The 18782-nt window shown below is 39.5% G+C and overlaps 1 protein-coding gene across 1 annotated transcript in view; it reads left to right on the top strand.

Moving 5' to 3' along the window:
- The window catches only part of CAMK1D (calcium/calmodulin dependent protein kinase ID), a 224035-nt gene extending 205798 nt beyond the window's left edge, over positions 1-18237 (top strand). Inside the window, exons 7-11 of the mRNA XM_018553723.1 lie at positions 2610-2722; positions 6226-6304; positions 12985-13072; positions 14075-14207; positions 18094-18237. Of these exons, the coding sequence (XP_018409225.1) occupies positions 2610-2722; positions 6226-6304; positions 12985-13072; positions 14075-14207; positions 18094-18224 (544 nt within the window). The 3' untranslated portion in view covers positions 18225-18237. The remainder of the gene's footprint in view (positions 1-2609; positions 2723-6225; positions 6305-12984; positions 13073-14074; positions 14208-18093) is intronic.
- The last annotated feature ends 545 nt before the right edge of the window (positions 18238-18782 follow it).

Genomic DNA, 18782 nt, shown 5'->3' with positions numbered 1-18782 from the left:
CTTTTAAGTTGCATTAGTGAAATAAATGAACTTTTGCACGATATTCTAATTATTCGAGTTTCACCTGTATATCCTGGTCCTGTCAGGCACCTGCTGCTTTAAGGGGGACACTTCATCATTTCGTCTGGAAACCCCAGATGAAACCTCCTGCTTATATAGCATACAGAATAAGGAAATTAAATGGCCCTTTTCCTGGGCAGTATTAGTATTTCAATCTTGTATTTTAGTGGTTGTCTTAGTTTGTTCCTTAATAAAAGCATGAAAATGTACGATACCAAAACTTAGGTGATAATGAACTGACTAATCTGTTTTACATCTGACCTGCTGACCACCTCCATCTATGTGCAAATGTGATTTATCATTATGATATAGATCAATATCTGAATGATAATTACTGGGTGTAAAACAGTGGGTATAGAATCACTAATCTGGTTTGATTCCAAATGTTTGATTTTACCTCACTGTTAGATCTTTCTGTCCATGGGTATGTGCAACTCTTGATTGCCTCTGGCATTGCCATAACGTCTGAACCATGTGACAGTACAAATAATGTACAGAACCATTGTCACAAAAAAAGTTGTGCACTATCAAGGAAACAGTTGTAAACAAAGTTTGCTCTGCAAGACCTGCATTTTTGCATTTCCACGCATGATATAGATTATATATATATATATATATATATATTACACACATATATACAGTATATGCTAAAGCCTTAGTATACTGCAGTTTAAAGTCATAGGGTTTCAACAGAAACCATTATACTGGTATAAATCCCAGATAAGTACAATATTGTATGGACATCTGGGCTTTTCAAAAGGGAAAAACAGGTTATATTTAGAAACCATTACTGGAGATTTAACACACACTGTAATCCAAGAATACACTTATCAGACTTGCATTATTGCCAGTTTGTAATGAGTAATAATTACATCCAGACTGCTTTGTTTGGGTTATTATAGTTTCTGTCAAATAGTGCTTTGTTAGAAAGTGTGTTAGGAGAATTATTTATCATTTATAATGTTTCCTGTTTCATAAGTAAAGTCTTATTTGTACAGATTGTTGTCCTCTTTCTGTTGCTCCGACCAGTCTGGAACACTATCTTCCAGCATTTTACTTTGCACCAGCTTTTAGCATTTTAGATAAATTGGTACCATTGACTGTGGGAGTACAGGGCATTGTTGTTGCAATTGCTGGGTTTAATCAGATGGGGTGAAAAAACCACAGCAGGTGGTATTTACTGTTTTTGTATGTTGAAAGTCAAAATTCTAAAGCTGGCCGTACATGTTTCGTTTTTTTTTCATGCAGCCCACAGGCAGAACGAGAAAAAAAATGTTAAATTCTCCAATCCATACTAAAAAGCATGCATGGCATAATCTCCTGCTGTAGGCTACGACACAAAAATATTATTAGAGTTTATCTTAAGTCAAAATATTTTGTTTTTAGCTTTGGCTAGAAAAGGAATTTGTTAGGACCGCCGTCAGGTTTTTTCAACTAGAGGATATTTAACTTTCCTGCCACCAACATGGCAGCATACGAATAGGTTTAGCTCCGACTCTCAACCAATCACAGGAACAGTTATACTATAACCATTCTTTTTTCTGTCCTCAATGCTCAATATCCAAGAATAACGTTTTGTTTCAGCTCATGCCTTAAATGTGGCTGCTATGCTGAGGAAGTACATTTGAGCTCCAGGTCGATCTGTTCATCTTTCTGGAGGTATCAGAAAGGGGCTCTTTGCATCCCCCAGGTCACATGCATTCTGGCTGGTCAGGCAGATGGAGCCACAGATCAATCTCTGGGTTCACTTCACTGAAGGATGTCATCCTTATGTACAGATTTAGTGCTGTATCTCCAGAGTTAAACTGGAAAGCAGTAACCTGGCATATGTCCCCATTACAGGGTCAATCAAGTAAACTTGTCCATGGTGAAGTTTGGTTCTGAATGTGTTTCAAAATTGTGTAAATTAGATAAATATCTCAACTTTTGCCCTTCCTTGTTTTTGCTTGCTATGTCCCATTCGTATGCTGCCACGTTGGTGTCAGGAAAACAGAAGATTGCATACTTACCTTTCGGTAATTTTCCTTTCCCGACGCCAATACATGGCAGCATAAGGGACCCTCCTTTGGCTTTCGCATTTAGTGCTTGTTAAGATGTTAAGAGAATGGTGGCCTTGGGAGGCATGCTTTAATTTAGAGTATAACTGGTGCTGTGATTGGGTGAGGGGCAGAGCTAAACCCATTCGTATGCTGGCATGTATTGGTGTCATGAAAAGAAAATTACCGAAAGGTATGTATACAATTTTCCGTTTTCACTCCCTGTCCGGGAGACATAACAATCAAAGACAATCTCTTGATAATGAAGGTAAATCTGCTCATAGATGCTTCTCACTGGAACTGGGGTCCCCATAGGAATATTTCTCCTCATCTCCCTCAAAACAGGGAGGATGAATGTCTCCATCAAGGATACAAACAGCAATAAAAAAAATGGAGAGGGGGTTTTACCACTTTCAAAAATATTTAAAACTAAGAAAATTGTTTTTAGCTTTATTTACACTTTAAGGTTTTTGTACCTTTACTGTATTAAATTTATATTTATACCCTTTTCAGCCTCTGTGGATATCCACCTTTCTATGATGAAAATGACTCCAAACTCTTTGAACAGATACTAAAGGCAGATTATGAATTTGATTCTCCATATTGGGATGACATTTCAGATTCAGGTATGTTCCCTTCGATGCTGTCTTTATTTTTTCTTTATTTTTGGGAATTGCAAGATGTGAAGCTCTAACATACCTAATTACTAACACAGATCAACTAATTTGGAAATCAGTGGCTTATTCAGCTTAATCAGAGTGTTACTGAAAAAAATATAGAAATCTTGTCTATTATAAGGCAAGATTGGGGATTGTAATCTCTTGCTACTTGCAGATTTAACCAATTGTTGGTAGTCACCACTGAAATCAATGTGCTGCAAGGAGATGATATTCAATAAATGGTTAACTATTTAAGGAGCAAGAGATTAAAAAAGCTTGTGGAGCTCTATGCTTGCTTTCCTAAAGTGTTATTATACCCTCTTATGTAAAAAAACAAATAGTGCTGCGAACTTCAGCACTTATCATGTTTAATGTGCACCTTCCTTGTCAAGCCTGTCATTGCTTTGTATTCCGCTTCTTAAAATTCCCTCTCCTTTGTTTCCAGTTTCAGGGTGGCTCCATTGCCTTGCAGGATCCTAGAGAGCCACCCTTTTGGGACATGGCAATATATATGGGATATAGGATGGGATATATATTCACAAGGAGGGTGATCAAGTGACATGCTCACATGCTCAATACATGGAAGTTCGGGGGAAGGACAGCTGAGCAATATGGAGCTTTCTTACATATTTAGAGAAAATGTTTTATTGAGGAGTGTTTTATTGGTGGAAAATAATATATTAAAGGTTAAAAAAAACCAGAGTGCTTAATACTACTTTAAAGGACAAGTTCACTTAAATACCTTCTTCCCCATTCCAGCGATCTTTATTATGTGGTCTTGTACCTCACACTTTTTCAACAAAAATGTCCTGCTGCCGCGCCTTCTTCAGGTGCAAACATGCTACCTATTTATTCCTATGGGTGAGCTGTATCATGCAGGGCTGTGGTGAACTAAAAGTGAACTAACTCATCTTTTTCTGCAAAAGTGCTCAATCAGTGTTTTTATTGCATCCTTCTTACATCTTTGACACTTTTTTGGTTGCAGTCAGTTGGGGAGAAGTCCAACTCAGATTGGACTTCTCTCTGCACTGATCTGTGCCTGGATACTGCAGAGAAAGACTACAGCCATAGTTTAGTTAAATATGTAAATCTAGATCTTGATAGACTTAGTAAAATCATGCTACAATACTATACACAGGGCCGTCTTTAACGCAGGGCAAAAGGGGCAGTTGCCCCGGGCCCAGTGAGTGCTGTGGGGCCCAAAGCAGCTGCCCCTTGAGCCTGCTAAAGATACACACGCAGCACCATTCTGTTGACTGTGCGATTGGCATTGAATAGTGTTGCTCCGCCCCTGCTGTACGCTGAGTAGTGTGACCGCGTGATGTCTCACGTGGGGTCACGTCTCCCTCTGATGTCTCCTCCTATCTGCTTTGCAGGAGGGGGGTGTTGCTGGAGGCAGGGGCGTGATGGGGGCATGGCGTTGCTGTTAGAGGCGCGGGGGGGGAGGCGCGGGTTAGGGCGAGAAAATCTTTGCCCAGGGTCCAATCAATATTAAAGATGGCCCTGACTATACAGGTAGGAGGCTGTGAAAGACTTACGTCAGACCACAATGCTAGAAAACCAGACTGACCTTTTTTTTCACTGCTGCTCATGAATGATTCACATACCTTTAAGATTCATAGTATATTCCTTGTGTTGTGTTCTATATCCGATGCAGCTTATTAAAATAGTAAAACTTAGGAAAAGTTTGAGACATTAAAATAAGTAATACACCATTGTCTCGCTTAAATGTCACTCCTACCACAATATGTTTGACAGCTTCTGCTTTTCATAACTCTGTAAAGCTGTGCAGAGACATTATTTGTAAGGTTTTAGATTTATTCAGTAGACAAAAAGCTGTCAAATGCACTATTAGACTTAAGGTTTGTATCGATGGACAACTGGGGTGTGCCTGAGGCTAGCCAACATCAAGCTCAGTTTTGTGGAGCTCTGCTTGAACAGTTTTTATTGAAGTGTACAGGCAGCCTTGCTGTGTGGTTTTAGCAAGTAGAGAACAAGTGCTGTCCCCATGCATACACCTACATTGTTCTCAGCTCTGCTCAAGGACCTTAATGTTGGCAGACAGCCACTACGCCAGTGCTCATCCAGACGTAACCCTTAAGGATCAGTAAACCAGCGGGCATGCACTGCCTTCACCATAAAATATTTAATCAAAAGTGTACTGTTTGTCGCAGGAGATGCCTGTGGTTTGACTTTAAGCTCTTGGTAGACTTGTGGGAAAGACAGTAACATGAGCAGGAAATTAGATTTCAGCCAACATTATGTATGCAAGCAGTATAGAAAACCAACCTATTTTCCCTGGTTTCTTTTGATTTTTCTGAACTGCTAAAAAATCGTAGCAGGCTGCATTGATATAGGAAGGTCATTTTTTTTTACATTACATTACAAGATGGCTTTTGTAGTAATTATATGTAAAATGTTTAATTCTTTATGTTATTATAGGAGTAAAGAGCAGAGTGATGATGTTCTACTGCTCCTTATAGATCCAATTCCAGGCTGTGGCAGGTCCTAGGCCTGATTGTATTGCTCAACTGCAGTTTAGTCTGCAGAGAGGTCATAACATTAAGACACAATAAGGGCTGAAAAATCTATGTGGCTCATCTACCTTTGTCTCTTAGCCGATAGAAGCCTATGGGGTTGTAATGTCCCTGCATGGCCAGGAGAGAGAAGCATTGCGGCGTGGAAACAACGGAGTCCATGACAGTCGGATCTAGGTAAGTATACATCTGTGGAGGGGGAAGGTGGGATCCCTTAGTTTAGGGCAAAGGGGAAAAAGGATAAGTGCCCTTTGTTTTAAAGTGCACTTATCCTTTAAATGCATGATAGCTAGGGGTACCCCTTCCTTTGATTCCCTAAGCATGTTCTTATTTTGGTTAATGGGTAATCCAACCCTGAAGACCGTGCAGGACCTTGCCCTGGCTATGCACTTTGGAATGGGTGCTTGCACTGTTGTAGTTTTATTCATTTGTCAGGTGTACGTATCTGAACGTATCTTTCACGTCTGGTAGATGTGGCAATTTTAAGAGTATCCGCACATGCAAAGCAGGTGAGCCTCAATAGTCGGATGCCTTTGTTTTTGGCTTTATGCTCACTGTAGATTTGGTCCTGCAGTGTATGAACAGATGAGAGTGTTGCAATAAGACTGAATACACACAACGCTTGTAATGAAACAGTCAAAAACAATCATGTCCTAAATGAATAACTCCACACATTTGTTACTTTTGAACAATAACAAGGCTCGTGATTACCTGATCAGCAGCCCAGGAACTACTTGATGTGATATTTATCATGGTCTTTAGTTTACCTTAAGATATCATTTTGTAAATAAGCGATTGATATTCTGCACACAAGCCCACACGGGAGAAATCACATATTCCCTACAGTGAATACAAATAAATGGAGCAGCTGACTTATATCATAAAAATGAGTAGTGCACTGTACATATTTAAATGTATTCTGTCTTTTAACAGCTAAAGATTTTATCAGCCATTTGATGGAAAAAGATCCCAACAAGAGATATACCTGTGAACAAGCACTGCGACACCCATGGTAAATGCATATCTTATTTATAGTTTATCACACGCATTTTTATGTAGTCTAAGAGCTTGCACTAATTACATAAAGGCATTATGATCATGCCAGGAACATAGGAACATAAAATGAGATCCAGTGCCACAACCTAGCAGGGAGTTTAGTAAAATTGTGATCAATGCCTTGCTGACCCCTCTGCCAAGTTGATGTATTTAATGAATGCTGCAGTTATGCAATAATTGTATACCTGGATGGAGTTCTGTGTGCTTTTAGAGCCTCCCTGTTTCCACTAGCGGGCAGTAAGCTCCATATGTGTGCTATTCAAAGATCAGCAAAAGTCATAATGCTGAAATTATGCTGAAAAATGTCATCAGGGGAATCCTAGGCAACAATCCTGTGTAGCCAAAAGTCTAGAATCCAATCTATCATGCTACAAACGTTCTGATCCTGATCCATTACAAAAATCTATACTTTACCATAACAGCATATAATCATGCTCATTTATACGTGCCAGGATGTTATATCAGGGGAACAATAGCATTCAACCAGGATAAACTATTCCCAACAATCCACCCATCCAAGAGCCATTGGACAGAGATGTCTTCCGAGGCTGCAGGGTGCCCTAGACATGTTAATCATTGACCAATCGTGCAGTTATAATTAGGGTCATGACGATCTAATATCTATTACTGCCTTCCTGAATACAAAATAATGCACTGTACTATGGTAACAACTACTGCAGACATGAAAGCAAAACAGTTCATTGCAATTTAAAGGGAAGCTATAAAAAATATCTTCAATTGTCTTCAGACGGTAAATATGAAATATTGTATATTGATATTACGTACTCTTCTATATAAACTGATATAAAATAAATCAAAACCAACTAAAGCAATATTGATCCCAAAAAGTTACAGTTTCCCTTTAAATGCAGAGGGTTTGTACGAATAACCCCTAAGTGATTGTAGGTTTAAAACTTGGCACAAATCATGAAAACTAGGAAAATATTATATATGTATGTCTCTAAGGTAGTGTCTACTATTGTAAACAGCAGATCAGACAACAATAAAATTAGGGAGTCTATTTATATACAATAACCATTGGCCCTGCAAATCTCTGTGAATGTCTGTTCTGTGTGAATGGATGTACAAAACAAACTACTTGTGTATTTTGAATGTCATCTTTAATACCGCATTATGGCGACTAGATGGGGCTGAGGATAATAGGAGATAAGTGGGGGTTTTTAAATAACACAGGTCCTGGCAGACACAAATAAGCATGTTAATGTACTAAAATTCATTTTGTGCATCCATTTGCACAGAACAAATATTCACAGAGATTATCAAGGCCAATGGCTCTGCAAATTGTTTATAAATACTGTAGACCCCTAAAGTGTGTGTAAAACCAAGCCTTTTTTTTAAACTTTTGGATACAGTAGTCAGGCTCTAATGCTGTTTCCCCATTGGGGGATTCGCCCTCTCTTTTTCTCCTGGTAACCTTTATTGCCAAGAATGAAAGAGACGGCAAATCCAAAAATGTACAGTTCTCACCTAAATAGTGAGTGAAGGAGAAACTTTCAATGTGGAAACTTGTCCCAGTGACAACTGCCTTAAAAGTGAATTCCCCTGACTTTGTAGAGATCTCCTTTTATTTCCTGTGCGTCTTGGGCACAGGAAGTTGAGGGAACAATGGAACACAGACATCAAAAGAAAAACGGAGATGGTTTTTTTTCCTAACCATTCCCCACTTCACAGAAAATAATAATAATAAAAAAATGTGTCTATACATGCAGTTGAATGAAATGTTGTTGTATTCTTTCATGAACAGCATTAGAATACAGCAACTATTGTTAATTTGTAACTATTGCACAGCCCTACCCATATTAAAGGTTATGGGCTGCCAAAACTGACATTTCAGGTTTGGTACATTGAGGCGGCTTAAATCATCTTCTGCTTTTAATATTTTGTGGGAATTGTGACTGTGCAGTCTCTGCTTTGGACTTCCCATCTCCATGTACCTGCTGTGGATATTACCAGTGGATGATTTATAATCACCATTTGAACCCACTTATAAACATCATTTACATTATAAAGGATGAGTAGGGAGTCCTATTTCCCTGGCTTATAAACTGCTGTGTTGGTATTAGAGCTAGTACCTCTAGTATAGAGCTTTTAAATGTTACAATACGCCAGTGAGGTGGTCAGGCCATAGGTAGATTCCTAAATCTGAAATATCAGTCTGCACAGACTGACCAATTAAACCAAAGGTTGGTAAGGCTGCTAAGGCTGGATGCTGATCCACAGAAATCTGCTTTAGAATTAGTACCATAACATTAATGCATAGAATACAGCATAAACTGTATTCTAGATACTAGATTAGATTTCTATGCATAACCAAAACTATAAGACCAGGAAATCAGTACTGACCCTGCTGCTCCTATAGTCTAGCCTCTCCCCATGGATGACTACCCCATACAGATGTTCACTACTTTAGGAGCCCATTCACACCATATGCGTTCTGTCTGTGCCGGCCTTTTTTTCCAGCTCAGCCCAAACAAGGCAAGACAATTTGCTTAGTTCACATCACCACATTCTGATGGTGTGCCGCTTAAAAAAAGTATGGCGTGCAGTACTTTTTTTAAGCGCACCACAGGGAGATGTGGTACAACCGCATTGCACCATGATAAGCCCATAGTACTGAATGAAATGTCACTTGTGATATTTCAGTAAACTTCTAACAAACATAAAAAAGTGCAATGCGGCTTGTTTAAGCAACTCCGCACTGTCCGGGTACCATCAGCCATGTGGTTGTGTGGCTGCTGGTGTGAACAAGCCTTAAGGGCCACAATACACATACCATACAATCTATGTACAATTCATTTTAGATTTACTGAATCTATGTATCATTTTATGTCTAGTCGGGCAGATACTAGCACTACATAGTTGTTTTTAGACCTAAACGAGATTGTATAATCAGAATTGTAACACGTGTGGTAAGCCTACCACAGCATACCCCATGGGTTTGTGTTCAGGACAGTCATTACAGTTTTCCCTACAGACTTCCTTTTACCCCCTGGGCACTTGCAACCACCTCCTACTGATAAATATCATGACCATCTTCCACCCCGGTTGTTTGTTATAGAAACCTTTCACACAGCCACCTATATATTTTCCTTGTCCTTTTTTGAAATTAATCTTTCAAAGTTCCCTCAATGCAGTTGCACAGTATTTATCAATTTATATATATTTTCCTTTTATTAACTGTATCAAAAAGATTAAATTCACTCAAATTTAAACATATCAATTGTTCTTTTTACCATCTCTTCTTCTTCTCCTTAATGAATGGGCTTATTTTTGCTATCCCATATGGAAGTAACTCAGTACACATAAGGGTAAATTCTTAATACATGGCCTGTTAGTGTACTGACAACAAGGCATAAGCAGTATCAGCTTTTTACAATGTACATATTTAATACTGATGGGATCATATAAGAATATTTCAGTATTTTAATGGTGTTTTGCCAATTTTCCTACCTCTTGCAAATGGAATATTATATTATTCAGTTTTATTCAAATCTGTGAAAAAAATAGCTTTGAATGAAAAAAAACTGTGCATGAAATGCACTCACCAGATTGCTTCTAATAGGCCCCATGTGAGAGGGATTAGAGGCTGAAATATATTAGAGAACGGCTGGTCCAATTCACCTTTTTGGTCTTACCTAATGTTACTTAGAATAACCTGAGAACATCTGGGAGAAATATAATGCAGCAGAGTCACACATGGGGGTGAAGACACTATTCTGAGACAACAATCCAAGATGCAGAAAATAACTTCAAAGAATTGTAAAGATTATTACGGCTACTGTAATCATTCCCAGGTGCCTCTATAGAACTGATCTGACTTTGGCCAGCATACACAGCAAGTCTTTCATTTTGCTTAGATCCAATAAAATCAGACAATAAACTAAATGCGTTAATCACCGGGGACCAGTGAATTTATATTCAAACTGCATTGATGTCTAGAAGTAGTATACCAGTTCTGGAGACTATTTTAATCTACTGATCTAACAAATGTCAGCTGGACCAGTTCTTATACCGTATTAGTTTGTATAATCATAAGTACAGCTTTTAAAGGCACAGGAGTTCCAGTCATGCAGAAGTAGACAAGAATTGCTCCACCTCAGGATCATTCATGTTTTCTGATATTATAATAGGTATTTATAGAGCACCAACAATTTACACAGTGCTTTACATTCTACACATTAGTCCCTGCGCTCAAGGAGCTCACAATCTAAGATAACTTATCTCACATGTATGCTAGGTTTGATTTAAACAGGAGCAAATTAACCTACCAGCATGTCTTTGGAGTGTGGGAGGAAACCAGAGAACACCCACACAAGCACAGGGAGAACATGCAAACTCCATACAGATAGTGTCCTAACCAGGATTTAATCTAGGGGCCCTCCCATCCTGAAAGGCAGAAGTGCTAACCACTAAGCCACTGTTCTGACATGTGCTAAAGAATGTAATGTAGCTTGTGTGACATACACTTCATTAATGCAGCCATGTCTGCTGAAAGAACAAATGCGGTCTGTGCATCTCTCACTCTCAGTTTTGTAAATCAGAAAACCATAATTGTAAAACCATAATAGCATAAAAGCAGTATTTCATGTGAGTATCATGTCACGGCACCGCTTTCATAATAGACTGGATAAATGGAACATAATTTAGTTAATGGTTTGTTTTCCGATAAGATTGTATGTGCATTTAACATACTGTATTTTATGCACGTTGTTTACCTGTAAAAGTCCAGTGACTATCCCAGCGCACTCCTGACCAGTATACCCCTTGGCTATGCCTACTGAAGTGGATGCGGATGGTGCCAATTGAATCCAAGAAAATGCAGTATGTCACCAGCATACCAAAGTAATGTGTCCAGAAAAACATCTTTGTTGACGTATATACATTATGTCACAATGATGACGTTGTTTGGAGTCACACAGGATCACTTCATCAGGCTCAATATGACACCATATTAAGCCTGATGAAGCGACCCTGTGTGCCCCCAAAACATCACCATTCTTGTGACACAATATATATATGTCAATAAGAATATTTATCTGGACACATTATTATGGTGCGCTGCTGACATCCTGCATTTTCTTGTCGGCCCGTAAAAGCCCACTTTGCACAGACATCTAAAACCCCTTAGACTGCTGCTGGATGCCGCCATCTTGGATGTGATTTCAGCAGCCACAGCAGACTCAAAGCTCCTAAGCTCAAGTGACACTCCATAGTTTTCCCCTTTGTTCCTCCATAAAAGAGGAAGGGGCAGATTAGCTGGCCCAGCACAGACAGTAACTAGATATTCCAGAAGAGGAGAGGGCTATGAAATACAAGGAGGGAGGGGGTTGGTTTGTACTAGGAAAGAAGCCAAAATAGCTTTCAGGTGCAAAGACATATTTAAGTGAATAAAAAATTGTTAAGAGAAAGGAAAGGCACTGCAAGTAAGCATTTCAAATACTAGATTTTGTCTGTGCTTTTACCTGCAACTTTTTTAAGTTGGTGACAGGGTCTCTTTTAAGGGTAATTCCTTAAAGTGGACCTTTCAGAAAATTCACAAGTCTGCAACTCAACTGTATGTGTTTCAAAAAAGCTCTACCTTTCATCATTAAAAAGCTGTCCCTGAACTCCAGTGAGGTGACTTTGCCAAGGCAGAGATTATGTCGTTGGTCTCACTCAGACTGCAGCCTTGTAACTTTGTAGCATGTAGCCATCTTTGTTCAGTCGTCATACAAGGTCAACTGAACTGAGTTGCTGGCTGAAAGATGACACAATCATGTAACTCCTGGCTACCTGTGCAGCTCTTGCAGCAAGTCCAGGACTTCTCTAGAGTCTCTACCATCCTTTGGAACTCCCTACCCCAACTTCCAACGTCTATCTATCTCCTACTCTGACTGCCTTTAAGCGATCCCTGAAGACTCATCTCTTCAGGGAAGCCTATTTTGCCTCAACCTAACCACTAAACTATCACAGAACAGGAATAGTATTAGTATTAGGAAAAGTAATAGAAACACTAGCTCTGGTGACCATGCTGACCCCCAGGGATTCCCCTCACTTGGGAGAGATTTTTTCTTGTTTCCTGTTATGGCTCTCAGACAGGAAGTGAAGGGTAATCTCCCCAATGGGACACAGAGGGCAAAAAAGCTGACAGAAGTTATAACCCTCCTTTACTCTATCCAAAACTTAAAAAAATAGCTTCAGTTCTATTGTAACTAATAAAAATCCTTGTGTATGTACCTTGGCTTATTAGAGTCTTATTAGATAGTGAAACCTCCATCAGCTTTTTATATTGCTGTTTCCCTATTTAGAGAACTCTACACACTTTGTATCCCAGTTGCTACACTGTCACAGACAACAATAATCCTGACAGCGATTCCAACCCTTCCCAATTATCCAAAACATAAAGAAAGTGACATTTAAACAGTCTCCTACAGTTCATCTGCATTGTACATTGTGGTCCGGGTTGCCAGCTCATCCCTATAATTACTGCCAGATGTACGGGTTCAGTGTGTCATTGCTTTGTATGCATTTCATCAGCCGCAGCAGCAATGTCATTTCTATATGTCAGTAACTTAAGAGATGAATCTCATCTGACTGTGACTGGAAAACATTTTAACTTGTGTTAATATTTTCCAGGATTGCTGGTGATACGGCGCTATGTAAAAATATTCATGAATCTGTCAGTGCACAGATCCGGAAAAACTTTGCAAAAAGCAAATGGAGGGTAAGTCATCTGAAAAAAAAATTTCTGTCATATTTATACTGTCACATGCACATATGTAAAGTCAATAAAAGGCCCTATCCACTGAAGGATTTAAAATAATGCAGTTTAACTGTGTTAAAACATTTATGGATGGGTAGGCTTATCCAAATTTGTACCAGCCTGAGCAAAGTAAATTGTGACAGCTTGTAAACAATATTACAGGAAATCTCTGCTGAGAGAATACATGGGGTGCCATTGCTGACCTAGCCTGGCATCTTCTGGTGCCAGGCTTTCATGCTAATTCTCCAGCTTTTGGGCCTCATCCACACTGGGCGTGTTGCTCCATACAGTGTGAAGGGCCAGAGTTTTGACAGCCACACACAGACACTGTATGAATCTGGATGCATCATGTGCTCGTCCGAGTCTGTACACCTGTCATCTGTGTACACTATCAAAACTCGGTGCTGTGGGAAGGATGTACAGCTCCTGTGTCTCCATAGAATTACATAAGCTGCCCGCACGCTTTTTCCTGAAGCTCCAGGAGTATCAACAACCAGCCCTTATGTATGAAACAACATGCCTCTGTGAATGAGGCCTAATAGTTCTGAGTCAGAGACCTAGAATAAGTATCAGCAGTGTTGACTTTATTTCGAGTTTACGTATTGCATGCTTGTTCTACGCCAATAACTCATAGTACTGATACCTCACGCATTCAACTAGTACAGGGGTAGGCAACCTTGGCACTCCAGCTGTTGTGGAAGTGGAGCATGTGGTGTCTCTATGAGAACAAGGAAGTATGAGTGACAGGCAGGATCACAGGCTAATTCATCTATAAGGAAAGTTTGAATAGCTTTAATAAACAAAGGGCACATATACTGTACATTATAAAACATTAGGTAGAGTTTGGAGGGAAAAGCTAAATATGTGCTAGTACGGGACACATTGCTGATATGAGATGACATTTGGATAGGTCTTGGTATTATTTGTTGACTCAATCGTTCCACTGATTTTGTCATCTTCTAGCAAGCATTCAATGCTACTGCAGTAGTGAGGCACATGAGGAAATTGCACCTTGGTAGCAGCCAGGACAGTTCAAATATGTCTAGCAGTCTCAACCCTGCAAGTGCTCTTCCAGATGGCACAAGTCCCAAAGACTGTAAGTATATTATTCTTATGTTTTGTTCGCTAACATGACTACAACATGTTACATTTGTATTCTTTTTTTCTCTCTACAAACCAGAAGCATTAGAAGGTACACTGTCATCAAACATTAAAACAATTTTCTATACTGTACTTTTTGCACCTGGTTGCCATGTTGGCCACTGTATATACTTCTAGTATTCAGTATTCTCATATTTTTAATGGTCTTGAATCTGAAAAAGTTAGTACCAGCCATGTAAGAGTACCACCCCTATGCAGAAAATTAAATATTTTGTCTGAAATACCCAGCTGGTAAAACTTGGAAGGAAGGCCTTCTTGCAGGATAAAGCTGCTAGTTCAGACATTCATCTAGATGAGGTAATAAAAGCATAAAACTACTTGTTAGTTAGAGCAAAGAGAGGAATGTTTCTGTTAGATTGGGACGGGTGGTTCTGAAGAACCAGAAGGACCATATTCATACCCCTTGGAGGTAAAGGGGATTTGACCAGGCCACGTGGGAGACCCCTTGCACAAAAATCTTAATCAGAGAGTGGGAAGCCAATGGTCTCTGGAAAAATAGCAAAAAGAAACATGTGACCCTTCGTGGTACTTGATGGGTCCAAACCCAACTGTAGGACAGAAAAGATGCATCCCACAGAGAAACTCCTGGGGTGAAAGCCCATGGACAACAAAGAAAATATGCCTTCCACATCTAATGATAGCCCTTGCAGCAGACTTCCTAGCCTTGAGAATCATATGGTTAAAACTTTCAGAGATGCCCCTGTCCCTTTGAACATGGACTTCAATAACTATACAAAAACATGCTCAAAATCTAAACAGTTGCCCTCGCTCCAACCGGAAAACCCTAACACTAAGGATTCTCAATGGGGTTAAGGTCTGGACTCTGTGGTGGCCATTCATGTTCATGCTTCCTGAACCACTCTTTCACAATTTGAGCCCGATGAATCCTGGCATTGTCATCTTGGAATATGCCCGTGCCATCAGAGAAGAAAAAATGCAGTGATGGAAAAACCTGGTCATTCAGTATATTCCGGTAGGCAGCTGACCTCGTTTTTTTGGGGACATAATGTTGCTGAACCTAGACCTGACCAACTGAAGCAACCCCAGATCATAACACTGCCCGAAATCCAGGTGGTGACTTTTTTTGGCCAGGCAGTGTATATTACCACTCATAACTTTCATGAGACATCTTCCTGATTAGGGACAACTACAGGCACAACAGGATGGGTAATAGTGCTGTAATTATTACTGTATAAACTTTAATCTTTGAAAACAGCAAACACTGATCTCATTATGCTATATTCATAGCTACAATCTGCCATGGTAACAACACAGTATAAACCATTTCTAAAACAAGTCATTTGCTATATGTTATATTTTCTGTATTTTATTCTTTTTAGTACACATCCATCTTTGCTACTCCATATGTAGTATGATACATTCACATAGGGGTCAAAGGCAGTGAGTCAATAGCCGAATACCGCCGAGTTGCATTCGGCTCAGCTATTCTGCTCGGTACCTCTGTGGTACCGAGCAGAATAGCAAATCAATGAAAATAGTTTTAAAAAGTTTTAAAAATATTTTAAAAAATGTAAATAGTGAATTAAAAAAATGAAGATTTAAAAAAAAAACAATTGGGTGGAGCTAGGTCTGCCCAACTGTTTCCTATTGGCCGGCACCTGCTAGACTCTTCTAGCAGGTGCTGGCCAACGAGAGGTATGGCCGGCCTTCGGCCGCCCTTTTGCCCCACTTCGGGTGTCACTTCGACTCAGTGGAGCCGAAGCATATGCCCTGGCTTGGACGAGCCGCTCGGCTGAGCCACTCGGCCGCCTTCGGGTGCTGTACAGGCTTTTGTGAATAGCCCATACAGCTGCCCTTCGGTTCGACTAAACCGAAGGGCTCCCGCAACTGAAGCTACCCAAAGGAACAGCCGAAGCTACGGCTGGATCCTTCGGCAGCTTTGTGAATAGACCTCTATGTATTGTGTGAAACAGATGAGGACTTTCTAAAACCTTATTTCTGTATATTTTTCTAAAGGTTATGGCTTTAAAACGGCCCTGAAATCTCATTAAACAAAAAGGAAGATTAGTGACACAACACAGAAACTTCTGGCATTCTTTATGTATTCTAACAAATCTTTAGCCAACAGGAAACCAGAAATGTTTCCAATGCTGTTCACTTCATAGGAAAATATTAAACACACTTGTTTGTCCAGCCATCGCTGAGATGGTTGCTGTATTATTTAGATTTTTAGTGGAGCAGGCATCCAAACCAAAACAGGTCAACGTTATCCACTATAATTCTCTATAACATTAATTACAGACATTAGTCTAGTCAATGAACTTTAAAAGGTTCTAGTCGGTAGTTCAATGCTACCTCGTCCAAACATACAATTATTGTTTTTTGAACAAAACAGACTTGTAAGTTTTTTTATATATGGTATCAGTCAGCAATGTCATTGTAAGGCAAAGTTGCCTACTAAAAAGTTAAAGGAGAACTATGGGGTTATTTTTCCCCATAGTTCTCCTTAGGGTAACAGGAGGACACAAACTAGCGTCCTCCCGTCACCCTAGGCTCAGTATACAGCGAGCTGTAGCTCACGGTATACTGAGACGCCGCAGCTGAAGCGGATCCCGACAATTGTGCCGGGATCCGCCCAGCTGTGTGACTGACAGCTGGCTCTGCCTATCTAAAGGCAGAGCCAGCTGTACCCGCCCCCTCCCCCGTCCGTTCCGCCAGTCAGCGCTGGCAGATCGGAGCGGGGAGGGGGGAATCCAGCCCCTCCCCTGTCACGGCAGAAAGCCGTGACAGGATCGAGAGGTGAGCGAACGCCGGTATGTGTTCGCTCACGTCCCGATCTACTGAGCCGACCTGTGACAGTCTCATTGTCACAGGTCGGCTAGAACTATGAGGTCAGTGAAAAGCACTCACCTCATAGTTCCCCTTTAAAAGGTCAAAATGGTGTATAGGTTACACACAGGCTACATAAATAATATAACAACACTAAAGATGAAGTCCAGGTAGTCTCTAAAATTAACAATTCATTCAGTTACATATATTTTAACAAATATAAGTTTATTTTATATGCTTTAGATGTAATTTGAAACATTAATACCTTTTTAAATGTAACAAAAAAACTGTATTAAAGTGCAACATAATAGTAATAATAATAATAAATATTATTATTATTATTATTATTATTATTGAGTAGCAAGTATAAAAGCACATACACTTCTACCCTTAGCAAAGCAAATATGCCAAGTGCTCAGATCAGTTTATAACTAGCACCAGAAAGGGTGCACATGGGCAGGGCAATGCACAGAACAATACATAAATTCCCCAGCACACTCTCCAGGTAGTCAGTACAGTTGTCAACATTTAAGCAACCCTGCTCTTTTGCACAGGAACTTGTATAGCCTAGTATGAGTATTATTTTTTTTGTTTTTTGTTTTTTTGCTAAAGGAGGAAATATTTAAGCCAACTAAGATCTAACAAAAGCATAAAATGTTTATCAAAATGCCAAAACCTGGATTCACTAATCTTTTATCACAAGAATTAAGAAAAATAGATTGAAGGTCCAGCTTATGTATAAAAGTATTCCAACGTTGCTTCCACTTTTTCATTTTGTTTAAATTCTTGAATGTAGACCTCCACACTTCGGGAGTTATATTTGCTAATAAAAGTTCTTTCTCACACATTATCTACACCAGGGCTGGACAAATATCATGAGCCTTAGTAAATAAAAGCATATGCTCCCTGGCTCTATAAATTGCCTGCTGGCTCCTTGACTCTACTGCCTGGCTCCAGAAGTCTATGTGACGATGTTTACCCCTGAACACAACATTTCACTTTGTTTTTACTATTACTATTTTTTTTTCCAGGTAAGTCTCCATCAAGCCCATATAGCTTCCTGACTGGAGTTACTCCCTCTTCTACAGCCAATACTGCAGTAGGTGGAGATCGAAGACCGAGACCTGCCTCAGTTGCAGCAGTGCATTCTGGGAGCAAATGAGCAGCCAAAGAAAAATCGAGGTGGAAAGTAGCAGACTCTCCGCATGTGATTTCATTCTGAATTGTGCACTGCAGGATGGACTCATTAAAAAAGGAAATTTTTTATGGCCATATTTTATACTGCAACACAGATGGTTTCATCTATTATAAACTGCAATGGCTCTAGCTCCAATAAGGCAAAATAATTGTATCTGGTGCTGAGCCTTGCAATATTCTTACTACTGGACATTAATTTTTTTCTGATAATTTGCTTTATTCTCAACGTGGGTATTGGTACTGTATATGTTGTATTTTTTCATTAATCGAGGTATCAACTGGATTATTTAATTAATGCTAATTTTGGTGGGTTACTTTATATTTTTATTTTAATATGATATGTTACATTGAAATCCTGCTTTCCCTATTTTCCCCATGGAGTTAGAGAATAGACTAGGTAAAAATTGAGACAACAATGTGTAAAATTTCAGTATTTTGCAATTAACTGTAAGACTCTCCTGTACCTGTTGGTATGGTAAAAGTATACAATGCAGATACCAAGTGGTGTCTGTGCACATCCCTA

Source organism: Nanorana parkeri, unplaced genomic scaffold (assembly GCF_000935625.1).
Source record: "Nanorana parkeri isolate BGI_ZX_2015 unplaced genomic scaffold, ASM93562v1 scaffold128, whole genome shotgun sequence".
NCBI classification, from domain to species: Eukaryota; Metazoa; Chordata; class Amphibia; order Anura; family Dicroglossidae; genus Nanorana; species Nanorana parkeri.
The sequence above is the reverse complement of the archived record's forward strand: the minus strand, read 5'-3'. Positions and strand labels throughout refer to the sequence as shown.